The 27,721-nt window shown below is 39.1% G+C and overlaps 1 protein-coding gene across 12 annotated transcripts; it reads right to left on the bottom strand.

Moving 5' to 3' along the window:
• Positions 1 to 1,921: 1,921 nt before the first annotated feature.
• Positions 1,922 to 27,330, bottom strand: KEL (Kell metallo-endopeptidase (Kell blood group)). 12 transcript variants are annotated; one of them, XM_058864850.1, is made up of 19 exons: positions 27,252 to 27,330; positions 24,341 to 24,493; positions 19,315 to 19,456; positions 17,776 to 17,979; positions 17,037 to 17,161; positions 15,949 to 16,095; positions 15,659 to 15,721; positions 14,489 to 14,677; positions 13,953 to 14,098; positions 12,565 to 12,688; positions 11,955 to 12,065; positions 10,829 to 10,927; positions 10,143 to 10,234; positions 9,595 to 9,723; positions 8,616 to 8,726; positions 6,486 to 6,553; positions 6,091 to 6,248; positions 5,167 to 5,259; positions 1,924 to 3,908 (listed from the first exon to the last, which is right to left on the bottom strand). In XM_058864850.1, the coding sequence occupies exons 2-19, from the start codon at positions 24,356 to 24,358 to the stop codon at positions 3,732 to 3,734; spliced, it is 2,196 nt and encodes a 731-aa protein (XP_058720833.1). In that variant the 5' UTR covers positions 24,359 to 24,493; positions 27,252 to 27,330; the 3' UTR covers positions 1,924 to 3,731. The 12 variants fall into 12 exon arrangements, with proteins under 12 accessions (XP_058720884.1, XP_058720894.1, XP_058720858.1 ...); XM_058864840.1 differs by lacking the exon at positions 27,252 to 27,330 and adding an exon at positions 27,205 to 27,227; XM_058864833.1 differs by lacking the exon at positions 27,252 to 27,330 and adding an exon at positions 24,651 to 25,036.
• Between the last annotated feature and the right edge of the window lie 391 nt (positions 27,331 to 27,721).

Consider the following 27,721-nt stretch of genomic DNA (forward strand, 5'->3'; position numbering starts at 1 on the left):
CTGGGATTTGCCATCTATCTGATGAGTTTGTTCCCAGCCACTTACTGCTCAGTACCAGTGAAAATCCAGGGCATGATTCGCACTACTGAGGATGAACAGGAAGAGGGAAACAGTCCAACAGCAGGTTAGAGGATGGGCTGAAGTGAGAGGATGAGAAATAAAGGGCTTGGAGGGCAGGAAATGAGATTATGTGTGGACACAGAAGCTTGGTTTTGTACCAAGTAAATCAGGAAGAATGACAAGATATATGTCAGGGGGAAGTGGAGGTCCGATGATCCCTAAGGAACAGGGAGCCTGCAAAGGAGTGGGATAGCAAGGCTATCCCACAGGCCCAAGCAAGACAGGCCTGGGGATGGCAGTCAGGGTCAGACAAGAGGTCACCAGGGATGTCCATGACATTGAGACAAGTCCAAGTTCAAGGAGGAATATCAGTCAGTGTCAGGACTAGTGATGGGGAGCAGGGTCAGACACAGTCCAAACCTACACTTACACGGGGCAGAGGACAGTGGGACGCACAAGCTCAGGCCAGTCATCAATGTTAAGGCCTCTCAGATCACCCGCAGCCCTGACTGCAGCCTCCTGTCTCAGCTGTCTCCCTCCTCACACCTTACAGAGACCTGAAAGGAAAGGTCCAGGACACCCCTGGGGACCAGGGTGAAATAATTAAAGAAAACAGGCAGACACAATCCCATGACTGCCAAGCAAGTCCATAGTGATAAGGCATATTCAAGATTAAACTAGGAGGTAAATTTGCAGGTCAGGATCCAGAATAACAGGGTCCAGGCACAGCTGGGACAGAGACAGAGCTGGAGATAAGTGTATTTGCAGCAGACCACAAATAGAGATCTGAGACCCAGACCCCAGCTTAAATGCAGCTCTTGGACCCATAGAATTCATGTAAAGGCTCCAGACAGGGCTTTTAAAGGCTATTACAGCATACTGCTATAGTCATGGCCCTGAAAAGATAAAAGAATGTATCTGGGGTGACTTCTGTAATGGAAAAGTACAGGAAAGGAGAAAAACATGAAGATGCAAAGTGGAGTGAGGAAAAAGTGATTACTAAAAGAAAAGATTTAAAAATCAGAATCACAGAACCGAGAAAAGGACAAGAGAAGTAGAGAGGGGAAAGAGGTATGAATGAAAAGCTTCTTGGGATGAAGGAGGAAATAGAGTGAAGGTGAAAAGGTTTTGAAAGTTTAGAAAGCAGGGAGAATAAAACAGGAGGGACGCAGAGGTAAAAAGGCTTCAAGTATGAAAGGAGTGAACAAGAAGAAAGCTTATGTTGTTTCCTTTTTCCCTCATTTACAGGCTGGGAGGAAATGGAGGAGTCATTTGTGGCCTCATCAACAGGGGAAGGAATGGAGGTGATTGATATGGTGGAGCCTGAGGGCTCGGAGACACTAAGCAATTCAGCAGTGAAGGATTTGCTCTTGGATCTGGCTCTTCTCCTCAAGATTGGTTGTTTTTTTCTTTTTCTTTAATGCATGGCATAGAGCTTGAAATAATTTCTGTGTTCATGAATGATAAAAACTGGAACATCTACCTATATTTCATGATCACCTACTGGACAATACAGCTTGTCTTCATCAACCATATCCCAGGGAACTGAATTAGAACATTGAAGACAAGGCAAAGGACCCTGCACACATATTGAAAGTGTTTTCCTTTCCTCCTGAGAAACACAATAAATTCTCATTTTTTCTAAGCCAGACTTCCCTTCTTGCACTTCCCATATGTTCTTTGTGTAAAAAAATCATAGCTGATAATAAGAATTAATTCAACTCACTAATATCACCAGTGACCCTGTCTTCTAAACAGAATATTACTAAATTCAACATATATTGAAAGAACAAGGGGAAAAAAAAGCATATTCCAGGGACCTGTATCTCCTCACACACTTTACAAGATATATGCAAGAAAAGTTAGACTCCTCAAAGTGTATATTGTCAGTACCTTTCACTTTTTCTAAACAAAAGAAACACAGAAGCCAAGTAGTCTCAGAACACTGAAATAATGTCTAGATTATACACTAAGTGTTGTGCAGTAGTATTTGCTATTTTGCTATTATGCATCTTAAAAAAGAACTGGACATGCTGCTAGGAGAAAATCAATTGGATGAGTGAAGGGAAGGAAGAGTATACACTGTTTAAATGGTAATGATAAGCACAAGCCAAATTTTGTTATTTTTTATGATGGTAAATAAATGAAACTATTTTGAGGTATTCTTATTTATTACCTGTGAAGTTCAGCTAAGAGTGCCAGACAAGTTGTGAACTGTACAAATACAGAAAAAAGATACAGGCCTGATGATAAAGCATTTGCAAAGTATTTTTTTCCCAAAAGCAAACACTTTATTAATATTTTTGGTAATTAATGAAAACAACATCACTGAACAGTCCATTCTTGGAGAACATTTTACTGAATTTGTCAGTACTTGAAAAGGATTAACACGGTTATTTTAAAATGCTTACATTGGTAAGAGATGTTTCCACTTGCCATCATCCACTTGCCATCATTGCACAAACAATCTCTAGGCAGACAATATAATAGGTAAAATAAAAATGTTCCCCTAAACAAGAACAGTTTGAAGAGTATGCAAAAGGTATAAGTATTTTGTATACTTATTAATGTCAGTAAATTGTAGAACATTAGTATAAATTTTCTAATTATGAGAACTTGAAATAGCTGTAATTATTACATTGCCCATAAGAATGTACTTCAGGCACTTCTGCTACCCCAAATCATGTTGCTTCTTACTCTGCTTTTGCTCTAAAGCAAATTAATACCTAAAATTCAATTTCAAGTAGCAAGTGAAATCCTATAACAGCTCTACTCCTCTGCTTGGATGGTAAATATTTACAAATGTAGGGACAGAACCAGGTTCAGAATCCAGAGAAGCTCTTGGAATTCCAGTAGTTCAACCCTGAGAAACTTCTAGAAACCTTTGTGACCGTCCCATACTGCATCTTTTACCATATCCTTAACCCTAGACACCAAAAAACAGAGGATATTGTTGGAAAACAAAGAGAATCTGTTCTCAGCTCCTCGGTTACCCTCCCATTAATGGGGATGCTTTCCTCTTTCCTCTTATGTCTGAGTTTTACTGATGAAAAAAAAAAGCAGAGCAGAGAAGGCCTTCAGTAAACTTCATTATTAAGTCACTTAACTTTCAGCCTACAAATTGTAGCCACTGAGTCTTTCCTGGCACCTGTCTCCATTTATTATCAAAAGAAGAGGATTCTTGCCTCTCTTATAAGTTATGTGTGGTTTGCACAGTACCCCACAGGATTTCTCCAAGAGCTATTGTAAGATATGAGCAAGTCTTACAGCTCCAGTTTATTGACTTGCCCTTTCAACAGGACTGTGAGGCTGCTGGAGCAGACAGGTAAATGCGCTCAACAGAGGGACTAATCATGTAACAGTCTTTCTGTTCCCAACTACTCACAAGCTGTTGCCTACTAGAAACTGGCCGGTCACCTTGCTGCCCTAGGACTTGTCACACATCTGGGACAGAGCACTGAGAGCCTTGGAGGAGATCCTCTCCTTATGAGAGCAGTTTGAGCATTTCCCTGCCATCAAACGCTGAGGAAAGGAGAGCAAGAAAAGGAAGGCAAAGGAGTGAATAAGAGCACTATGTCACCCTAGAGGCCTTAAGGAGAAGGTCATTATTTTCATGTGTCAGGCCTTCCTCTCCCTGGGATCACATCTCTCTTCCTCCTCTTCCATGCACATTACCAGATGCGACACTTTTTGTCTGGGTTCATTGGGGATCCACTGGGACATTGGAAGCTCTTGGAAAAGTCCTGGCTATTGCTGACAGGCCCAGAGACACGAAGTGGCAAGGGACTATGTGGATCTGTGTTCAGGGAGGACTGGAGCATCTCTGGATCTTGGTGTCCACACATTGCCTGAAGGGAAGCAAAATAGAACAGTCAGTTTGGCTGAAAGTCCTCATGTGAACAAGACCTGCGGTTCATCATGCCTCTGAATGTGTCAGAGGGTGCTGGAGTAAACAAGGAAATGTGCATATGTGGCTAACAATAATGGTCAGATTTTCTTTGGATTGTTTTCCTTTTCCTTAAACTTCTCTGTCCCCATTTCACTCTCTGACAAGTCATCAGCACTTTTTCTATACTGCACAGTCCAGTATACAGAAAATTTAGGCCACCCTGTCTGGACCCTTGCAACCTTGGACTCTGTCTAAAAAAGTGGTAAAGATGTCTCAGTGCTTAGATTCAGCTTCTTAATTGAAATCAACGAGTGCTCATCAACAATGGAGAGCACTTACACAAAATCCCATCACTACTCTAAAGACTCAGGGGAGGATTATATGATTTTACTGGTGTTAAACTGGCAATCCAAGTCTTCATTCTCATGACTGCAGTGTTTTTTTATCAACAAATGATGCAGTAGCTGCTATTTAGCCTCTAAAATGCAAATCTTGCTGCCAAGACCCAATAAGCTGTTTTTTCATGCACTGCTCTGACTTTAATAAACACACAAAACTTCTCACTTTGCACAATTACAATGACTTATAAGTGATTTTTTGAGCACAGAAATCCAGCCATCTATCAGGAGTAACTTGGCAGCACAGCTATGCATAGCTGCACAATTTACTGCAGCTTCCTGCAGAATCAGCAAATTATGGGTGCATGTACTTCTAGTTCTTTATCCCTAAATAACATTTGAAACTCTTTTTTTCACTATCAGTCACTAAGAGTGACATGACATCCAGCTATTCATCGTGACAGAAATGGGAATGAGGGGAGGGAGGGACAGGTACATGACTTTTACACTTATATTTCACTTTCCATTGCTCACAAAAATTTTAAGATTGAGTACTTTTTTTGCTGCTGTGAGCAGAGGCTGGCAATGAAGCCTGCTTTCCCTGACACAGCTGGTCTGCTATGATTTAATTTTGGTGGATTTCAGTGTTTTGTAAAATACATATTTGCAGACAGGCCTTTTGTTTGCTTTGAGATCCATAACAGGTTAGGAGATGTAAATACGAATTTTATCTACTAAATAAGATTCTGTATCTCACAAAATCATTTATCATTTTCAGCTCTCTGAAGAGGGGGGAAGTGACTGAATATTGACAAAGACAAACTGTAAGAGTGTGGAAGAAATGGAGAGTGAAGACACATGATTAGGCTCATTCATTACATGAGCAAAACTGAGGTAGAAAAGTTGATCGTGTGAAAGTCCAGTCTTAGGTAAATCCTTCTCTTGGTGCTTTTTCAACCAATTCTTATATGCCTGTGGAGAGATAAAATGGACAATTATAAATCTTCCTTAGACAGTACCACTAGCTCATATCTTCTGTTAATGAGATCAATCAATCTAATACATATTTAATAGATTAGCAAGTTTGTATCTCTCTCCTCATTCTGAGGCTCTCTGCTGATGGCTATGCTCTTAATAAATCTAAAGTGGGAGAATACAACATAATTACTTTCCTTAACATTTCAGATGCTACTACACAGATACTACCACACACATTTTCATAGGATTTGGTAATTATACTATGAAAGAATGAAAATTGTTTTCAAAACAAATCACAAATACTTGACTATAAATGAAATATATATGAATATATTCCTGCCTCCCAATGTTCTTCATGAAAGAATGTAACAAATACCATTTTAGACCTAGGGATCTCATACCACCCTCAGCAGTTAAACTCTGAAGTACTGCATGAGAAAACAAAAAATTCTCTCTAAAGTACTGCTGAAAACATTGTTATGGAGCATTTCACCACCACACAAAATTCTGTTTCATGTCTCAGCTTACTTCCTCAATTATAACATAAGCATATATACAATAGCATGCTTTTGTATGCATGATATCAACAGGGAAGTAAGGGTGGTGAAAGGGAGGAGTCGTCTTACAGGGACATATTGAGGCTATGAGCAAAGCTTTGTGAGGAACCTCTCTCTGGACTAACAGAGGACATGCTGGGGTCATATTTCACCAGCACAGGTGAGCAGGAAATCTGGAACTGGAGCAGGATGTGGTACAGGGGAGCAGCAGGGCAATCTTGTGTGTTATGCAGTGAGACTATGAGATTGTAGAAGCAAATAATGATACCTGGTAAGCGATAGCGACCCCTCCAGTGTCAGCTGTATTCTCCAACAGTGTGAAGGTGCCATTGACATTAAAGCTGTAGCTTTCATACTGTTCAACCAAGCAGTCTATAGATCTTTGTAGTGCACTCCTGTTGCATGCAGGACAGCCCTCAGGCAACACTGTGGGGGGAAAAAAGCCCTAGAAGTAAAGCTATTTATGGCATTCACCTGTGTTCCTCATATTAATCACTGATTCTTCCTAGAAGCCAGCATGGACAGAAATATGTTTTCCTTAAGTTCATCTACCTTAATAATATATTGTATATATTGATGTAAAGACTAGGATTTCAGATCCTCTAAGGGGAAGTACCAGTGGGACCTAGAAGAGAAAATTAAAACACCACAGCCAGTACCCACCATAACCATAGAATGAGTGAAGAATTTCATGTGCCATGAAGACCCCGATGGCTCCAAAATTCACAGCGCTGAAAAATAAAGATAAAAAGAGTGTTTTTGGAAAGAAAACAAGGGCAGAGGAACATTCTTTATAGCCTCTGAGCACAACTCTGTGCTACACAGGAGCGTTCTGCTTTGGGACCACACCAAACCATTTTCTATGTATTGCCACTCAGGCGTGTACACGTGAAAATACAAGTGAAAATTATCCTTATGCTTAAAATTGTACTATAGGCTTATTTTAAAGTATTTCTCACTAATAAGCCATCGTAACAATGAAGAGTCTATGAATGAAATTCTGCCTTTATTAGCTGTAATGACAGGTGTTGTTGTTGATACATGTTCTTTATTGAACCTCTACTGTCTGAACTGCTGCAAAAACAGCAACTACAATGTGACCATACAAAAGCAGGATGTTTGGAGAAGCAATCTTGCAACTTTTGTCTAGTGAGAAAGGATACATAAAATTGGAAAGGCAAATTCAAATCATGGTGTTTTGACTGCAATTACTCTGGTCTAGCATTGGCAATCTTGCTACAAGCAAGATTGTCCTAGAAACCTCCAGTAGTTCTTTTCAAATGGAATTTCTATGGTTCTATGCAATGAATTTACAGATACTCTTACAAGGTAGAGAGCATCAAAATGCATTTCCATTATATGAAATTTTGGGCTTGTTCTTTCTTCCCATGCACTGATTAACACTACTGAAGCATGAAATTTTCATTATTCCATCACTGGGAATTTGGTAGGAGCTCTATAGCTGATAATTTATAAGTTTTACCCAGAGAAGCTGTGGATGCCCCACCCTTGGGAGTGTTCAGGGCCAGGTTGGATGGAGCTCTGAGCAACCTGGTCTAATGGATGGTGTCCCTGCCCATGGCAGGGGGGTTGTACTCTATAGATGATCTTTAAAGGTTTCTTCCAACCCAAAACTTTTCACAATTCTATGATTCCATAACAATTGTACTGATTTCCTGAGTTCTTATTTTAAAAATTATCCTCACAGTCACCTGAATTGACTTTTACCAGTAAAGTTTAAAATCTGGAGCATCATCTGAGAAAATGCTATTATACCAACTCACCAAAAGGTGATCAAGTTTTACTTAGCAATCTACTCAACTGAGGTGACAGTCAGAAAAATGTACTTTACTAACACTGAATACAAAAGGAATAAGAAGACGCAGACATTTTTTTCACAGTGAAAGAATATAGTCACAGCCCATGCCACTGGAAAAAAAAAGAAAATAATTTCTTTTCTACTACTCTTTTGAGATGTCCTTTTCTTCATACTGTAATAAATTAATTAAATACTGCAAGCAGTAGAAGATCATCATCAAGAAAATAATTACTTTTAACTGAAACATGTTTCTTTTGAACTTCAGCCTCTTGTCACAATGTGAGCTTACTTTTCAGTACGATGGTATTAAGACAAGTATCTATTCACTATATGCAAAAAGGACATAGAATTGTATGTTTACAGTCAACTGTTTGGAGCGCTTTTATTATCAGAAAAAATATTGCTTAAGAGATCTGTTCCATATAATGAAAGAACAGAACTAGAGGAGTATGGTCTAGGGAAGTATTGTTATTGCAAGGGAAAACCCAGAGTTAAAAATCTATTTGCTTAGTAGAAAGGGTTTCTTAAAAAAAAAATAAAAAAATGAGAGAAGAACTGTGATACATTTGAAAAAGACTTCTGTCAAGAAGTTGATGTGTGAGACTCCTATTTTCTCTGGGTTAGATTTCAGGAATCCTTGGAATTTAGAAAATGAGAGGCAAAGGTGAAATGTCTTCTTTACAGTTAACCTACACGTGACTTCTGCCTCTTTGCTCTGGAGTAATATCTTTGTATTAGTTCAGTTTCACCTAGATTCCGATTTTGCTTCAGCAGGTCAATGATTACTCTCTCTCAGAATGTGTCAAGCAGTATCCAACTGGCTTTAGAGAAAGCTGTGTTTCCCCCCCTTTCCTGTGACTTTCTAGGATGCAGTAAGAAAAAGAAATTAGAGACAGCCTGCTAAGACTCCTCCTGGAAGCATGGTGCAGCCCAGGGACTACATTCAGCTTGCACCTCTGAAGCCCCCTCCATACCTGGGAAACTCCATGTGGAAAAAAGGACTGCGGAACATTCCAGCCGGAAGGACCACCATGTGGTCTGTCATTGAATAGTAGGAATGCACGCTCCAGGGGTGCACATGCCAGCTAGAAGCAAAACAAGAGAAATTAGAGAATGTATTATCCTCATCTCCATATTTCACACTTTGATCCTTTCCTTCACTGAGCTTGCAAAAACAGTTCAACTGTTCATACAGCACCAGCAAATGATGAAATTCATATTATCTAGAATTACAGGTGTTTGAAATAAATCTTTGCTTGTTTACAGATGGTCAGAACTAATAGCTTAGTTTTCAAAGACATGAAGGGATTCTCCCTCACAGTTTCCCTGTCAAGTAAATAAGGATTAGTATCTTCTTGTGAAGTCCTGCATAGAATACTCTGCAGGAGGTGTAAGGTGGTGTCTGTATGTCAGTGCTGCCTTCCTTCTGAAGCATCCTATGTCCTGCTTTTGAGGTGACTCCACCAGCATTCCTGTTGTGACAGTGCTTTGCTCTTGGCTTTGTTAGGAAGTCCAGGAGAATCAGCTATCCCCCTTAATTAAGGGTGCATGGTCAAAAAAGTGGGTTTTTTTAAGGGGTCTGGTGCTCTCTTCACAATGATGGAGTACTTTGGTAGCATTGCTCAGGCTCAATGCAGGACAGATTGTCAGATTCAAGGTTTCTTTAAAGCGGATGCAGAGATGCAGACTTGCAGCAACATTCAGAACTGGCGAATCCACAGTCAGAGGTACTGAATCCAATTCTGCTCACTGGCCCTCACCTACCCTTCCTTCTTTTCCACAGTAAAAGAGAGATATAGACGTACAGTTATCACAGTTCTGAGTGACCTGCTCTAACTAATCCTGCTTTGAGCAGGAGGATTGGACTAGGTGATCTCCACAGATTCCTTCCAACCTCAGCTGGTTCACAAGTATGTGATTCTTTTATAATTTTCAGATCACTATCTGACTTACTTTTTCTGTGGGTAATGCTGAAGGAGCTTCAGGTAGGAATTTTCCCTCAGTACTTTCAAACAAGCCACCACATTGAGGAAAAAAGTATCTTCGTTTATCTCCAGCTGAGGGGAGAGACAGGGAATGTGACTGTCATAGGGCATAAGCAAGGAATTAACTGAACAATTGAGAAAATGAAAAAATGAGAAAAAGAAAAGTCACAAGGATCAAAAAACGGTTAATCAAAAGAGAAACCAATGGGATACTTGTTTGTTTTTTTTTTCTCTCTCAGTTCTAAAGACCTTCAATTTAAGATATGACAGGAATGTTATCTGAAGGCCAAACAGAATATACAAACTGGTAAAAAATTACTTCCATCAGGCCAGCCACTCTAAATAGGAGACAGTATAGGTAACAATACAGAAGAACAGATAAAGGTTCTCTGGTCCCATATGCTCCCAAAAAATGAGCAATAGGAAATGTGCTCCAGAGGTCGTAGCCTCTTTTGTAAGCAAACAGGATAGCAGTTGATACAGGTAAACTGCCAGTAATGAGGCAGGTATGTTTACATTATATAGCTCACATTCTGGTATTCCAGGTTCACTTTGTCAGTCTGGAGTATGTGAGCTGGATAACCAATCTCCACTTGTAGTTTGGATACCTAAAATAATAACAAACAAACATAAATTGATCCTATTGATCAATAGGAGGCTTTACATTCTGCAAATCCTTTAAAAGGCTATTTCTAACCAATGTAAGCATGATCTGAGAGTCAGCCCTTCAAAAGAACAACCACTCTGTTTCAAGAAGACATCTCGTCCTGCTTCTCTTGCTTTCTCAACTCTTCGATGGGAGGCCTAATTGTTCTATTGTTCTATTTGTTTCTAAGTGTTCTAATTGTTCTATTCTTTTTCTTTGTATTGTCTTCTGCCATTCAGCTTTTTGGCTTTTAACATTCTGAGATGTATAAAATTGAATTGTATCTCAAAAAAAAAAATTCAGAGTATTCATGGACAGACAAAAACTGAGACTCTCTATGCCTACATATCAGTGTATGTAGCCACGCATGCTGGCACTTACAAAACCTCCAGTAGGTTTTTTCACCTTCAATTTTTAGTATGAATATGATATCTATCTAAGGCTGTGTGGCTGTAGAAGCAGTTAGGAATACATAAAGGTGCAGGTCTCTTCCATTCCTTCTCCAAAGGCTTCCAGGGAAAGGAAAGCCTCAGCAATTTCTGCCTTCTGCACGCACCAAGGCTTTAGCATTTTGGCGAGTCTGTTCATCCATCCACTCCACCTGATCGAGGCGGTCACAGAGGGCATCTTGGATCACAGAGAACATCTGCTCAGCCTGCCATGGAGAAAAGAAGACATGGTCACAACTGCACAAAAACATTGCTCACTCTTAGCTAACATCTTCCCATGTTCTAGCAATTCAACCACAGAATAACTGGGGAAAAATTACTTTTTTTGTGTGTGTGTGATGAAAAAATTTCAGTTTCTAGAGTGATTTAGTCTTAAAGTTATTTGGCATCCAGTTTTTCCTCACATGGCTCACCATTCTCTCCCACATACCTTTTCATCTGTCCTCTCACAGTAAGTAGGAGGGAGACAATTCCTTCTCATTCAATAATGAAAAATTTCCCTCTTTTTGAACAAAATGAAAATTCAGTATCCACAAGTATTTCTTGCTGGTGTCTCCCTTTCCAAAATTATGCCAATCTGAGTCAACCCTTCTCAAAATTATGTTTTATTCATTAATATTTATGCCTCACTACATGTAGTCTTGGTTCTCTCATTAGCTTTTCTTGGTGTTATTTACTCTTGTCACCTTATAAACTTCCAACTCTTTACTAAAACTGGTGCTACACTAACTTTCCTCGAAAGAAAAAGGAACTCTGACCATCACAGGAGGAAAGAAAAAGAAATCTTTTCCACACTACAGTCAGGTCTTCTTTTTACTGTGGATTCACACAGAATGTTTTCATATGATTGCTTAGTGTCATTGCAATTGAAAATCTTATTGAGATATATCACATTGGTGATGGATACTGTTAACACTAACTGCTATTCCAGGGAGCACACAGAGATTGCATGCATTTGTAGGGCTGTCATAGCTATTGGTGCTGCACATATGACTTTTCTAACAGTTGAGACAAAGATAATAGATGGTATTTAGCAATGATTATTCTAGGATGACACCAATGTCTTGTTCTGACATATTCCCAAAAAAGTAGGGGAAGTACATTAGCAGAGGAACAAAAGGTAAGAAACCTACAGATGATTTTGCTGCCTTGATGTAGTCTTAAGGTCTCATGTCAGAAAAAGAAAGAGGTGAAACTGAACTCTGATTGAGGGTTAAGATGATGAATACCTACAAATTTCTTGGTCTGCTCAGGAAAAATTTCTTGCACAATCATCTTTCCTAGAACTGGGTCAAAGAAAGAGCTGGTATCACTCAAGCACTTCCTCCAGCGCTCAGCTGGGATCTGTAGGAACAAAGAAGTAGAGACACATGAGAGTGAGGACAAAGAACTAGGAAATCAGCAAAATTATATGTAGAAGTGTGGACAGTAGCATTGTCTAAAAATTACATCAGTGAATAAGTAATGTAGTTCTATTTAAGCTACTGCAGTAAACATTTCTAGTAAAACATTTATTTCCTTATGATTTACTCCACTTACTTTACTTCAGGATGCAGATTTGTATGTTAGCAGAGAAAAAGCTGTAGAAGGAAGGTGACCATCTATACATTTTTCCCTACTCCATGATACAGTATTCTCAGTTCTCTAAACTTTTGAGTGTCATGTCTACTCACACATTTCTTTAGAGAAAAAAGAAGCACTTAATGCCCACGGGAGAGTAGTTTTTTCTCCCCAAATCTAAGAAACTCCATCCATCTAAGGTATCAAGAGAACATTCAGAAGGCATGACCTGCAGTGTTCAGCTGCTGGGGAGGCTGAAGAAGCTGATAAAAGGCTAACTTACCATTCTAGATCCCATTTTTCCATAAAGGATCTTATACAGCTCCAGGCGTGCATCTTGGAATTGACTGTCAAGGGCTGGGGAGAGATTCCCAACCAGACAAACAATCATATAAACGTGAAGGACCCTGTAGACAGAAGATTGAAGGCTGGTCACCATAAACACAGAAGCGAGGCAAGTGTCAGAGGAGTAACTTGAGGTAGAGAAATCCTAGGAACCTGAACAATGACAACAAAGTACTTTGAATGTAATACAACTGGGGCTATCAAAGGAGGGTGATTGACAAGAGTCAACTAAAGAAACTCCCCAAAACACTACGGAGACTTACGGGTAACTCCCTGCTGAGGCACAGGATTCTTTATGGGAAGTTGGAGAAGGATACTTTTTAGGAGTGGATGAAACACAGAATATTATGGGAGGTCTTTGATATTACGTAAGATTTATGATGGCATGTTTATGGGAAGGACCAAAGGCAGGGAAAGGGAAAGATCATAGTGGATTGGGAGGATATATGTGGGAAAATGGAGAGGAAAGCCAGTAAGAGGGAATGGTTGAATGTCAACTTGTGCTTGCCAGGGTGTCTGCCTGACTGAGCCCTGCACATGGTAACCAGCATAACAGGAGGTAATATCCTCCTATCTTATTAAATGCTATTGTTAACTAACATTATACTCACTGTGTGTGAAGATGGAACTGAATGCTGGAGAGATGACAAGTCTGAGAGTTGACTACTGGAGGGACTTTGGATCCAGCTAGCTTCTGGAGAGAGCAGCAGTCTGAGAGCTGGCTATTGGAAATACTAGTGGTTGGGAGCAGCTACTGAAAAGACCTGATAGTATAGGTGTATTTGTAACAGGAAGACGCCAGAGTACCAGCAACCAAAGCAGAGCTGCAAGACTCAGGGACTCATCTATTCATGTGATATATCCAAGTGGACACCAAGAGATCTTGGCCAGCTTCTTGACAAACTGAATACCCAAAATCAGCTACTGGAGTGAGTCACATCATGTGTGTGCACACATATTTCACTAGTATAGACCAATCCTGATCAGCTGCAGCTGAGAAATAAGATCAGTCTGAGTTCATGTTGGTACGAGTGCTATGGGTGGATGGGTGCCAGTCAAGACACTGTGTTCCTTCTCTGTGTGACACACATAAACATATTATTTATACATGTGTCCGTACATGGTGTATGCATATGCAAACCTATTGGGAATATATGCTAAGCCATAGCACTGGCCAAACCTGTGGATATAAAGCCACAGCAGCCTTGCAATTGTTAAGACTACTGGATTCAGCAGCCTCTAACACAGCAACCTCTAAACTTCTGGTATTTGAAGAAAATATTTCTTGGGGTATGAACAACTGCAACCATAGATATTGACTCTTACCTTCCCTTGTGCCACTTCTCGATGAGCTGTGACATGTTGCTTAAGTAATCCATGTCATGCACTGCAATTGGCTGAGAGAGGTTCATTGGCACAGACTGAAAGACGGCCTTGAGACATGCCAGCCAGTCAATAGCGGGTGCCTTCTCCTGCAAGTAAAACAAAGCTTACATGCTGAACTATGAATCTAAACTGGCTCACAAGAAATAACAGGGAAACAAAGATAGTCTTCAGAATACTGTTAAGAGATATTTTCAGAAATTTAAATTGTTTTTATAAAGTACATCTTGAAGAGAAGAATTTATTTTTTTTTAAAGGGAATTAGGACTGGGGAGGGGAGAGAGTTGTGGGCCTGATAAGACTCTGTCAGTTAAAGACCATAAGTTACTGGGTTATGTAAAGCTCACAGGCTCCAAGTGTAATTTTCAAGACAATGGCATTTAAACACAGAGCTTCATATCTCTTTTGATCTGGATCTTCAGAATGAAGATAAGAATGTCACATGTAACTGTGTTACTCAAGCTTTAAGGCATGGATACCTGTAGCTCCCTAATGGTAGTGCGAAAGAACAGCATCCCCCTCTGCTGTCTTTTCTGCAGTGGAGTTACAAATTTCTGGAGGTTAGAGATGAAGGACAAGGTCAGGGAAAAGGAATCAGGGGGACCATCCTCTGTCCTTCCAAGTAGGACCCCCAGTTTCTTCAAATATGAAAGATACACACGGAGAACCTGCAATACAGAGCATATGACCAATGGAAGGTACACGACTGAAATTAGTCACTCCATCCATCCATCCATCCATCCATCCATCCATCTTGACTGTATAAACTTCAATCTTTCAAAACTACTGCAGACCCATTCCATCCCTAAAACTGTCTTCTTGCTGCAACATCCTTATGTAATTATTCTTGTAGAATACACTTGCCAAGTACAGCTCCTCTCTCAATGAGGAACACTGAACTCCCAAAAGATTATTTTTCTCACAGCTCACAATTACTTCAAATACTAGAATAACTTTAGAGATGTTGGCCTGCCATCTCTGGTGTCAGAGAAGAGAAATTCAGTGATATAATAAGCCAGAACTGTAATGGAGAGAAAATGTCAACTTCTTGTTTCTATTTTCATGAGTTTTCAGAGGAATGCTTGTGATGGCTCAGGGTTTTTTTTTTTGAGGACTTTTCTGAAAGACTCAGATTGAGAAACTGACATAACTCAGGTTTTATGAAGTTCAAAAATGACGAAGTTCATTTTGTTACAATGGCCAAAAGTCAAAGAAATTGTTCTCCCAACATATGTTCATATGAACATATGTTCAAGCACTTTAAAATAAGCTTAAAAATGATAGCTTTTCCTCTCTACAATACACAGATTTTGTTATAAAGCCTTATTTATGACAAAAACATTTTTTTAAAAATCATTCATTCAAGGCAAAAACTAAAAGGAAGCCCAGGTTCAGACTACTTTGCAAACAGAAATTTAAATTATAACACTAGGTTTCTACACTCTAAGTTTTAAACCTGATATCTAAAATGCGTTACATGTTACAATCTATCCTTTGGAAAATGTGAGTTTAGTAAAGAATTCTTTCTGTAGGCATTTTCAGAGGTCACTGACCGTAACCCATGGAAACACTCTGAACCAGGAGGCAATTCAAGGAGATCCCTGCATCAAATAGCTATTTTTACCTTTCTTCAGCCTCTGATATGTTACCTCAAGATAATTTTTCTCTTTGAATTCACTCTCAAGTGGAATATCAAACTCAGGATGGTCAATCTGCAAAAAGGAGTAAAGAAAAAAATTATTTTTCAGAAACAATGCAAATGTGAGGATCTTTTGGTAATTTTTGTATCATGGAATTTAAAATGCTATAAACTTGCTTTTACTTTTTGAAAATGTTTGCTAAGTTCTTCAGAGGAGGACACAGGCTTAACTTGAGCAAGCCTTGCTGACTCTTTACTTACAGTGCTTCCTTGATAATGCACTTTCTTTAGCACACTCACCTGAATAATATTGGTCTTGGGGTCAAAAGGACTAGGTCCCACATGGACTCTAAAAAATGGAAAGGTGCTGTATCTGCTCATGAGAATCTGAAGAGTTTCATTAAAATCTTTTGTTTCCCCCACACCTGTCTTTTGCCATCCACCAACCTAGAGAAAGACAGAAATGCTGCAACTGAGAAAAAACTGGTTGGATCTGTATTTACAATTTTTTTTTTTTTTTTTTTTTTTTTTTTACACCTATAAGCTCCATCATTCTGATAGCTGAAAAGCAATAGAGCAAAAAGCACCAGGGGAAACTCATGAAGTGGTCTACATACCCTGCTGGCTTTAAAATGACCTGACACTTTCCTTTAAGCAAAGCAATGAACTGCAAAATGACACAAGGAAAATGAATTGTAATTAGCAACAGAGTAAGGTGTGCAGGAAAAAATGCTGGATAAGCAGGAGACAAGAAAATATGTCTCATTTTTCTAAAGCCATCCCAAAGGACAAACACTGTAATCAGTGATTATAGGTCCCACCTCCCTGACAAGCAGATTCACAGGTGGGCCTGTAGTCACTGTTCCTTTTTCTGGAAGGTTCTACATCCTCTTCTGACACAGGGCATGAATGCTCTTTGCTGGAAGAAAGATGTCCAGCCCTCCCTGGCACCAAGAGGAGTTTCCCAGAATGGAAAGAGAGGGATTTTCTCCTTTAAACAAGCTGTCCTGGAAGCCTTGACTACTGAATGATCATCTGGTTTTAGACACAACAATTTCACACATTTGCAAGATGCTCCCCAATCTGTAAGTCAGATCCTACTGAAGCAAACTTCTGAGATTAAGCATGAACTCTCTTTGTAGACCTGCTGTTTTTTTCCCATCCTTAATATATAAGGTTATAAGGAGAGATTCAGGTAGCTGATGTCAGAAAATCAGTTCTTGAAACACCATTTAAAGCTAGAAGATTTATCACTTAGCAGTTGTGTTGTGAACCATGACTATGGTCAGGTTCTAGAAAAGTTACATCACGTAGGACTATATGACCCCATCTGCCCACTTCTCCCTGAAGTAATTCTCTTCCTGAGGGAGAGGAAATAGCACATTCACCTGATTTAGGAGGTCCTTCAATGGTTGAGCTCCTTGGGATTCTATTCGTTCAGTATCCATGCAGGAACGATAAAACTGCATTGCTTTCTCCTTGGCTGAGCCTCTTACCCCAGATTGTGGACTTTCTGAGGAAAAAGGTAGATGTAAAATTTTCAATAAAAGCAATAAAAAACATAAGTTGGGACAGTATTAGAGCAGAGAACAGTTTTAAGAAAATACTGTGCTTTGATTCAGAACATTCTAACAAATACATCCACATTTCTCACAGTGATCCAAGGCAAGGGACCGACTAGTGCCATGACTCTTCCTGAGGCCAAATATGTGAATTTCTTTGCATGGAAAAAGGAGCACAACAGGAAGTAGGTGCATATCTAGGCTTCAGTCCCCCATGGAGACAGGACACATCACCAGAGTGCACATTCAGACTAGTGCAGCAACAATGTCCTACTTTGACAAGGTAACAGGAAAATGGTTTGGGTAACAGGAAAATGGGTTGGGTTGCTGTCAGAATTTTAAAGCATGACTTTCATCTGTTACACTTGGCAAGAGGAACTAAAATATTTAAAATGCATCTACTGTAACATGACATGCTCAAAAAATAAATCTGTACCTGTAATGATAGGAGAATGAAGAGAGAGGACTCAGTCCCTGTTAGGAATGACTGTGCTCTCAGTCACTACTATTGCCAGCTCTGACTGAGGCAGATGCAAAAGGTAACACAGCAATCATCTGTCCCTACCTAAAAGCCTTTTCAGGATCAACTGGTTTTCTTCCAACAACACATCAAATACATTTAGTGATACTTCTCTGGTTCTGCTTGACTGTTTGCCTTCCCATCTGCCACAGGCATATTTGTAGAAGTTCTCACAGGGGTTTACAGTGTCATTCCTAGAATTCAGAAGTCTTTCCAACAGTGCAAGATCTGACTCAGCATCACAGGATCCTGAAGAGGAAGTAAATAAGAGAGAACTGAGAAGTGAGAGTGGAGAGTGAGAATAACTCCAAACAAAAATCTTTTAGGGGATATTTACCCCAAAAGACTATTTTTGGTACAAGCTCCTTTGCATGCAGTGTTGAATTCCTTGTAAGGTATTGCTGAATATGGAGGAAGTGTGTTCTCTCTTTCACATCCCAAGAAGATGTCCTCTGTTTGTACTATCTAGGCAGCCACAGGTTGGATTACTCTGCCTTCTCAGCATCTTTCCTCTGAATCAGCCAAATTTGGCCACATGATAAACAAGAAGCAACTGATGGTGTCAATACATGATGGAAGAGAAGGACATAGCAAAGAGAAAGTAATGGGCTAAGATTAAAACATGTTTTTTTCAAACATGAGAAATATTTCTCAGCAATGACATTTGTCAAAAGAGAATAAGGACGTTCTAGAATATCCTGTTTTAATCTATAATTTTCTTTTTTTAAACTGTTTCAAATCACTATGTATACATTGTCATTTTAGTTCAGTATCTCATATCAACATCAGATTAGATCAATTATTTACTGAAATAATCCACCTGTAAATCAAGGTAAGATTTCCTGTAGTATGGTTTCAAAGCTGACATGGGAGAAGCTAGGCAGAGTGGAAATGGACTAAATCTAAACAGTTTTTCCTTGGTCTCTGCAGTGAACCATCTCCAACATATAACAAGAGCTGAAGAAAAAAGCTACATAAAGATTCAACAGTGCTTATTTTGGGGTAGGGAATGTCTGTGTCCACCAATATAAATGCACCTTCTGTATTGAGCTTTCTATATGCAGAGACATTCACATGGACCATTCTTCAGATAGTTCTTTAGCAAATTTGGAAGGCAAATTAATGTTTCTGGTCTATAATCACAGCTTCTCCGTTAGCAAGAAATTCTGACTTTTGCTTTTACTCTATGACTGCACGGATCTGTGGTAGAAAACCAAGACTAGATTTAAGTCAAAGATAGAAAGGCAAAGGAAGAGCTCCAGTTTCATATTCAGTTCAGTTTCTTGACTACAGAGAGAGCAGAACACATTGATGAGCTACAAGACTATATAATGCTGTTCTACCCCAAAATTGGGCTGAGGCATATTAAATCGTAAGCAGAGGAGGACAGATGTGGAGGACCTCAAGGAAGAGGTAGAAAAATGTACCTTTTTTATAAAAGGTGTTATGATTCCTGGAGATTCTGAAAGTCTGGTTCTTAATACTGATGTTAAGCTTAAATCACAGTGGAGACGGGTAAGAGAGAAAAGAATCTTAAAAATGGGGTGGATGAGGAAGAATGGAAAAGGATATCTCATATTATACCTAGAGCACAAGTCATCATGAGGTAGGTGATAAGCAATGTAAAGCCAAGGAGAGTACTGAGAAGAAGTGCACATAGAAGTAGGCTTTTCTCCTGAAGGCATCGTTCTTTCTCTGCACCTGTTCTCAGCTCCTGGTCACAGGTCTGAAGAGACAGAAAAAATGAAGAAAGAAAAATTCTTATTAAGGTTAGCACTAATAACATACTCCATTTCCCACCTAATCTACTAGAAAACTACAAGACTAGTGCCAAAACATCAATAGTCATTCAAATAATCTGTACTCCCATAGGCTTTCTCACTTTCTTCATTTCCCTGTTTTTTGATACTTCCTGAAGATATCAAAGCCTTTTTGAGCCTATAAAGCTAATAATAGGATGGCTTCAGGACTGATAGAGATCTTTATTCTGCCAGTCTGGCAATCTGAGCACTAATTTCAGATCTCTCCTCAAGAAATAAAGTACTGCATCCTAAGCCCTCTAGTCCAATTCAGGTGAAAGAAAAGATTTTTTCTATTCTGCAAACTGGAGTAAGCTGTAAATCGCTGAGAAGATCTTATATAGAGACAGGTTTTATCTCCCTTAAATTTACTTTTGTTCATAATCTAGGTGTGTCTTTTTAGTCCGTGGAACAGGCTAGGGACCTAATGAGTACACCTTCTGTTTTAGTTATCTGTTTTAGGATGAGCTGAAGCATTCTCTGGAGTTATTTGTCCTTTTCTCTGTTGGCTGCAAAGGAAGCTAGATGATATCATAGGATACACCCCTAATATCTACCTGGATATAGTTAGGTAAGATGGCATTTTCTCTTCTTCTGCATACTTTGATGTACATAAGACTGGAAAACAGCAGTTTATGAAAGAACAGACACAGGAATGCATGCTGGTAATATATGAGGAAAGGGAAAGAACTGAAAAAAAAAAAGAAAAGTGGAATGACAGAATAAGAGTATAGAGTAAGAAAAGGGAGGCAGACAGGAGAAAAAACCAAGAAAATGGAAAACCTCAGCTGTAGCAAACAAGGAAAAAAGTGACAGCTGATGGAAGTGCTACTGGGAGAATCCTACATGTCGCTGTCAGGGCCTGGCCTGTACTGTCCCCACAGGCTCAAGTTTTATCTCCCTGTTCTATCCTGGTGCTTTGATAAAAGAAATCTCTTCTTGAGAAACCTTATCAGGCCTTGAAATTCTTTGAGGAAAGGCAAGAAGGCACCTTAGTGCACGCGCCCACTTCTTCGCTTGGCCATTTGCAGCTCTCCTGTGTGGTCTCCATCTGAGCTCTGCTGCAATGGCAGCCATGCCTTTGTCTGGAATGGCATCCCATCCATCTGGATCCTGACCATCACCTACATTCTGATTCTGCAGGTTTGCTCTTGGACCTGCCTCCTCACAAGGGACTCACTTGGCAATCTACACTCTTGTTTGACCCTGGGCACTGTCACCAGGCCTACCTTACAGCCCTCATGCCCATACTGGGGGCCTTGCTCCTTAAGTCATTGCTTCTTGCCTGCCTTCTCATGACTCTCAGGTCCCAGATTGTCATCTCTCTTCTGCCTTTGCTGCTCCCTTACATGCAGCACACTTGGTATCTGTGTTCTTTGACACAAAACTAGGAAACAGAGATCTTGACAAAAATCACAAGAAATGGAGCAAAATCTTACAGGAATGAGTTATGTCACAGTATATGTCCCTTCACCTAAGGAAACATTAAGGAAATCAATGAGTCTGCTGTTAATCATCTGGACTAATACACTATGTACAACTTCTGCACAAAAACATTAACAGAAAACAAAAATAAGTGATAAAAAAACAGACCTCATAATTTTATAATCTTTCAAACGTGCATTTTATTCAATCTTGAATAAAAGCCTCTGAAAGGCTTACTCAACTCCTGGAGATTACTAACAAGAGCTGAGTGCCTAATGCTTTTCTCCTTTAAAATCCTATTCTTCTAACTTCTTCAGGCAGGATACAGAATAACCGAATGAAGAGCAAGTGACATACAAGTGACATTAGAAGATACAGAACATGATCATACTGGCAAAGTACAGTGTACAAACTATAGAGGAGGAAATCCAAATTCCTTTCATAACTGTAGCAAAACACTTGTTTTACTCCTAGAGTAAGACAGTAAGTGTCACAACAGTATGGCAGGGAAGTGAGTGAAAGAAAATTAGTTTAGCTGATAAAGGAAATAGAAAAACTATTCTTTGGCATGCAAGCCTTCATCTCTCACCATTTAGGAAAGAGTAAATGATTTATATTCACAGTTCTTCTGACTTCTCTGTTGCAATGTTTTCACATGGAAAATCTGGCCTATTCCTACCATGAAATAATAAGAATTTTCCAATTATTTGGTTTAATGTTACCAGAACACATCAGTGTCTCTCTTTTGAGTAGCAAATGGCATGATTGTGGAGATACTAACAAGAAACTGGTATTTCAAGCTGTCGGTGCAATTTCTTATGAATTTTTGGTTTACAGTCAGCCTATTTTTTTATTTTGAAATGCAAAATGCATCAAATAATGGATTTTTAAAAATCTCTAAGAGAAACAGCACTGCCCACCTCAAATCTCCATTGTGAAACAACTAGAGAAGTACCTGGCTGAGAGCAGCATGCCCAAAATAATAACATAGCACAAAAGAAATGACAGGGGAGTGGAAATTGGTTGTGGATCTCTATGTAGAAACTGGATTATGGTCTGTGTTATATGAACCATAAGCATAAAAATTGTTCTTCAAACATTTCAATTTCCATAATAAACGCCTTTCTAATTTTGCCTCTGCAACAGGGGTAGGATTTGAGAGAAATTGTGGACCTACATAAAGAGAGAAAAAAGAAGAGGGCAGGCATATTTAGTTCTTTACGTCTTTTTCAGGACAACAGCTTAAACAATTCTAGACAGACTAATACCTGTTTTTTCAGTACTCTTACACAAACACTGACCAAGGCAAAATCCCTGTCAGACTCTTGATCTAGAATGAACTTCACTTTTATGCCACAATGGATTAAGTGGTTCATAGGCACTAAAATACAGACCCCTCCCTAAGCCAGTAATTCTTGGCCAAGGCAGAAGTGTAGATTTAACTAGATGGACCCAGAGGTGGCATACCAACACTTTCAGGGCACAGAGTGCAGGAACCTTACATAGCTTATAGGAAGCAGCACTTTCTTGTGGTATGTTTTGAGACATTGCTTCATCCAGCATGCTCCATGTAAAGATACAAGTGAATGGTTTGAACAAGCCAGTGGAAAAGGATGAAAAGACTTAAACCTCTGATAGGGTTTTTCCTTACAGGTCTCACTTATGGGTGAGAAGAATAATCAGTATTAGCATAAAGGTGAGTGCAATTTCCAGTATAGTTTCAGTTCTTTCATGTCAGATGCTCAAATTTAAATGGCTTCACTAGAGCTAAGTGAGAACAAATGATCGTAAAATCCTTGAAAGATTAATTCTAATTGTTGTAAATTATAAAAATTTGTAACTTTAAATTAATATATTATATTTATGATCTTATTCAAATGCAAGCATGACTTAGGATAGCAGAATCATGACAAATACTGTTATCACTAAAGCAAGAACTGTTTGATATAACTAAGTCAGCCAAAGAATTTGATTTTCCTTCAGCATCTCCCTCATTCTGTTTGTGAGCTGTTCCTGAGTTCTGAAGGGAGGTTGAAGTTAATCTGCCTGCTTCTTCCTCACCTTGAATTTTCACAGTGCTTCATGCTATTACAGAAAAAGAAGCAACTAACTTTCATGAAAATAAATTAAAATAAAGGGATCAAAGGAGGAGAGAACTGAAGTTTTATTAATAACTATTTATGAGATAATTTAGAAGTATTATTTTTCAGCTAGTTGATTATTCATGAATTACTGACTTTGGCTGTTACCCAAATAATGTTTATCACATTACTCACATGGATGGCATATTTTCAGACTAATGCCCCAATATCACAAAAACCTTCATTTTCTTAAATTTATCTTTTGTCAGCAAATTATTTAAGCACATAAATTGAGCTCATTAAATGCCATTTGAGAAACATTTTAGCCTGTGTTTGAAATAGAGTACCTGCTCACATGAAATATGAAACAGAAAGGTTGCTGAATTATATGCTGGAGTACTAAAATTGTAAAACAAAACCATAGACAACAACTAAAATTATGATTATGGTTTTATCTTCATCACACAGAAATTTGGGAACGGATATACAAAACAAACATTTCTGCAAATTCAACTATAAAAATGCAGACAAGATAAAGATAAGTGACCATTTGTATTACAGCCACAGTCACACTGAACAGATCTCAATGTAAGAACACATACACATTTCAGTGTTTGTATTATTTAGTAACATAGAACACTACACTTATCTCTGTTGCCCTTGAATGTTTTGTACTTTTTAGCAACCTTGAGCTAACAGTTCAGTTCAGTGCAATTTTTCTGTAAACATGCAATTAAGACTTTGCTAGCTATTTATATAAGACATCAAAGCAGAAAAAGGACACCATGCTACAGGGGAAGCAATTAGGCTCACCATGTCATTCTCACATTCCAAAAACTATGCCTTGCTTATCCACAACTATTTGTGGGGGGAAACTGCACGTTTCTGTGTAAGTACTTTTTTATAATACCTTGCTGAAAAAATGGAGATAGAATAAAGGATGTCATTATTTGTTATTATTATTGTTATTGTTATTATTGTTGCTGTTGTTTTGGTGTTGGTGGTGTTGGTATCATTATTACTACTACTAATAGTTTTATTATTAATATTATTACTTGTTGGTCGGTGCTTCAAACAGTTCTCAGAACGTCCATAAGGGTGACCAACAGGAAGGGCAAGAACCCTTGAATCATCTCACCATATCCCAAATCATTAATCCTGAGACCTTTCTGGATACAAACTGTCAAAACCTCAACTGCCCCAGTCCCCCAAGGCAATAAGCAGTGTAGCTATGAAAGGGGAAGGAGAAGAGAGGTGTGCAGTGAAGGTCCCTCAGCAGACTGCAAGACAGACCCATTTCCTTACCTGTGGAAGAGTGCTCATGCTTGTCACCGAGCGGGCTTTGCTCCTGCAGCTACCACAGCTGTGGACTCTGTTTACTTGGCTGCTATCAGTCTTCTGTGCCCACACACTCTGCTAAGTTCAGAGACAATCTCATCTTCCCAGCTTGACTGTTTGCTGTGGGGAGGAGAAGTGAGAGGAAAAGCTCAGAGACAAACACTCTTAAAGAAAATGGGAGGGAGGGAAATGGTGTTTCTGCAACTCTCCACCCACCTTCTTAACACCTCTGCTTCTCATAAAAGGATCTTTTTTCCCTTCTGTGTCTGTGACCCACCTGCCTTTCTGTCTCTTGGAGCTCCACCGAAATCTTTTTGAACAGAAGTATGTGATTCTCTATCTCCCTGAGCCTCTTCTCAGCTATTTGCTGTTTCTTTTCTCTCCAGCAGCCTCACTATCCTGCCCACCCAACAAGCCTGTTTTGGTCTGATATTCTCCCTGCCACTGGCCTGTTTCAACCTGCTGCTGCCTTGGGGCCCGGAGGCTTCTGCCTATTACTAGATAGCGTGGGCTACGCATCCTAGCGCTCCTCCTCCCACGAGGAAAGGCCAGGGTGCTGACTTGCTTCTTGCTCTCTCTCTCTCTCTCTCTCTCATCTGCATCCTAGTGTCCATTCAAGGGGTGAACACATCTGATTCTCTCTTTCCCACTAAGAGGAATAGAAAAAAAATAAAATAATTAATTACTGATTCTATTTGCATTTGTTCATTGCTTCTCAGGAGATGGCCAGCCTGTGTGTCTTTGCTTATTTAAGGAGGCATAATGGGAAAATTTGGGAGGGAGGTTTCTCTGCTTTGAGGACTGGAAACCTGGATTACTTCTCTGAGACATTAAAAACTGAGTAGGAGAGGGAGGTATTGGGATTTGAGACCTTCTCAAGTGGCAGCTGTGAGCTGAGAGAGGTAGAAGGGACCGGCTTGGAGTCGGCTTCCAAAGTGCTTGAAACAAGCAGAATACCAGGTTGGAACTGTTTGCCTCCACAGGTTGCAAGTCTCTGAGGGGAATATGATATCTTGGTTCGCTAGTCTGAAGATAATTTGGGATCTTCTCAGTTGTTCAGAGCTCCTATCAACCTGATTTTTCCCTATTTCTGTAGTGCTTGCATAATTTAACACTCTACTATCACAACAGATTTCTTATATGGCTGAAACCAGTTACTTATTCCCAGTTGTTTTTAGCATTCAGGTAACTGGTAGCTATATATTTCTATATTTACCAAACAGCTCTAAATACAGTTTAAAATGTCCTTGCATACTGACAAAAAGGTCCCTACTGACCTTTCTTTCCTTTCAGCGTGTCACTTCCCTTCACCTTAACATCAGAATCCATTTTGCAAATACTTCTCGCATAAATTGACTGAGATTGGACTTAATGAAAGTAAAAAACCAGTCTTTTGTTACCCACAATTGAGATGTTACAGTGAAGATATCTTTGTAAACTATTTGGACAAATTTGTTCATGACAATATCCAGTTTATTTATCTGGCTTAACTGCGTCTGAACTCTTCCACCTTCATTATTAGAGCACCTAACAGCTCCCAAGCTCAATGTAACGAAGTTAATTTTACTTCTCTTTTCTCTGTGAACACTATCAAAGTTTTAAAGTTTACCTGGACAAGGTATTTATTGCCTTTTTTGATTATAAAATGGTTATGATAATTTTGAACACAATGTAATTAAAATTAAAGCAAGTAATAAAACCTTGGCTGAAGTATTCACTTTTAAAATTACACTTGAGGGGACAAAAAAAACCCTTAGGTCAGTATACTGGGAGAATATAATTTGCATTAATGTGGTTTCATATACCAATATCTTTTAAACAGGCTCTCTCATCTCCTCTTGATTAAATGAAATGTTACCACATAATTTGGCAAAACATTACATTGATATTGCCACAACACATGGATTGTCCCACACGTGCTAGCTAGAAATTATTTGAAGGTGTATGTAGAGATGATTTTTATCAGACCTTGTAAACTAATCAGGACACATCCTGAAAAGTAGATTGATCACAACTTCATTTCAAGAGTGCATGGGATGTTTCAGGAAAGGAAACCTGAGAAACACCTCTCATTTTCAATGAAGAGCACAGCTCTTTGAATTAGGAATTGTTTCAATGTGCTGTGATGCTGAGAAAGCTGCCTTGCAAGATCTAGTGTGGTGGTGATTATTTCTTCCCCAAAGGCATTACATACCATAGTAACATTATATGTTGGATCTAATAAACATTATTGTTGGATTCTGGATACTGTTGGAAAAGAATGCTCATAGGGAGCATTCTCCTGTAGTGGACATTGGGTTTTGAGTTTGTTAAGTAATTCAGTAGGAAAGTTGAGCTGTTATGGAGAGAATTAAGTTGTTAAAACTTTTATTTACTCCAAAATTTGTGTATCTCTTTGGAAACAATGTGGATTTATTTCACATAGATGCTGCCTCTGTGACTGTGGTCTGAGATATCCAGGCATAAGACATATTTTATCTGAAATTATATGATCCACACTTCAGAAAAATCTGTTCAGCTGTGGTTATTCGCTGTTGCAAAGTAATTCAGACACTGTAGTTATGTGTGTTTTCAAGCAGAGTTTCTTGCATCTGGCAGTGTAAGGACAGAGCATATTTGCATCTGGTAGCAATAAGGCAGTGAAGCATCTTACATTTTCCACATCACCAATTGGATATAGAAGTTTCTTTCAGATTATATGCCACAGGACAATGGCACTTTCTGTGTAAAAGTGACAGTCTGTATATATATTTAAGACTTAAAAAGCTCTGCCTTGGAGGGGATTGCATGATGGCATTGCAAACACTCTTATGGGGTTTTGAATACACAACCTGTAGAGCTTTGGGCATCTTGAGAGCTGAATCTGTGAAGTACTCACGTACACATGAAAATGGTGCTGTTGTTTTTCCTGCTGTCATGTAGGTTTCTTTGAAGACACTTTTATCACCAATAGAAAGCAAAGACAAGAAGTTTCCCTGTAATTTTTTTCTAATTACAGAAGCAGGAAGAGGGGCTTGCGGGAGGGAGGGAGGGAGGGAGGGAGGGCAGGGAGGGAGAAGACGTCACAAGTAATCCTTATCAACTCATTCCCTTCTTATCTTTAAGGCACATATGACAGCTATGCTCCCTTGAGTCCACAAATTAGTAAGAGAACCTCTGGCTTTTTTCTCTGTGACAGATACTTTCACTTCTCTATATGGTGCATTAGATTCTTCCAAATCAAACACTGATCAGCACATTGAAAAAAATATAATGTTTGACATGCCTTCCAGCTGTTACACATAAAAATGTTTAACAGCAATTATCTTTTAGATACATCTTAGAATTAAATAGACATATGATTCAAAG

This window comes from Poecile atricapillus, chromosome 1, assembly GCF_030490865.1.
Source record: "Poecile atricapillus isolate bPoeAtr1 chromosome 1, bPoeAtr1.hap1, whole genome shotgun sequence".
Classification (NCBI taxonomy): domain Eukaryota; kingdom Metazoa; phylum Chordata; class Aves; order Passeriformes; family Paridae; genus Poecile; species Poecile atricapillus.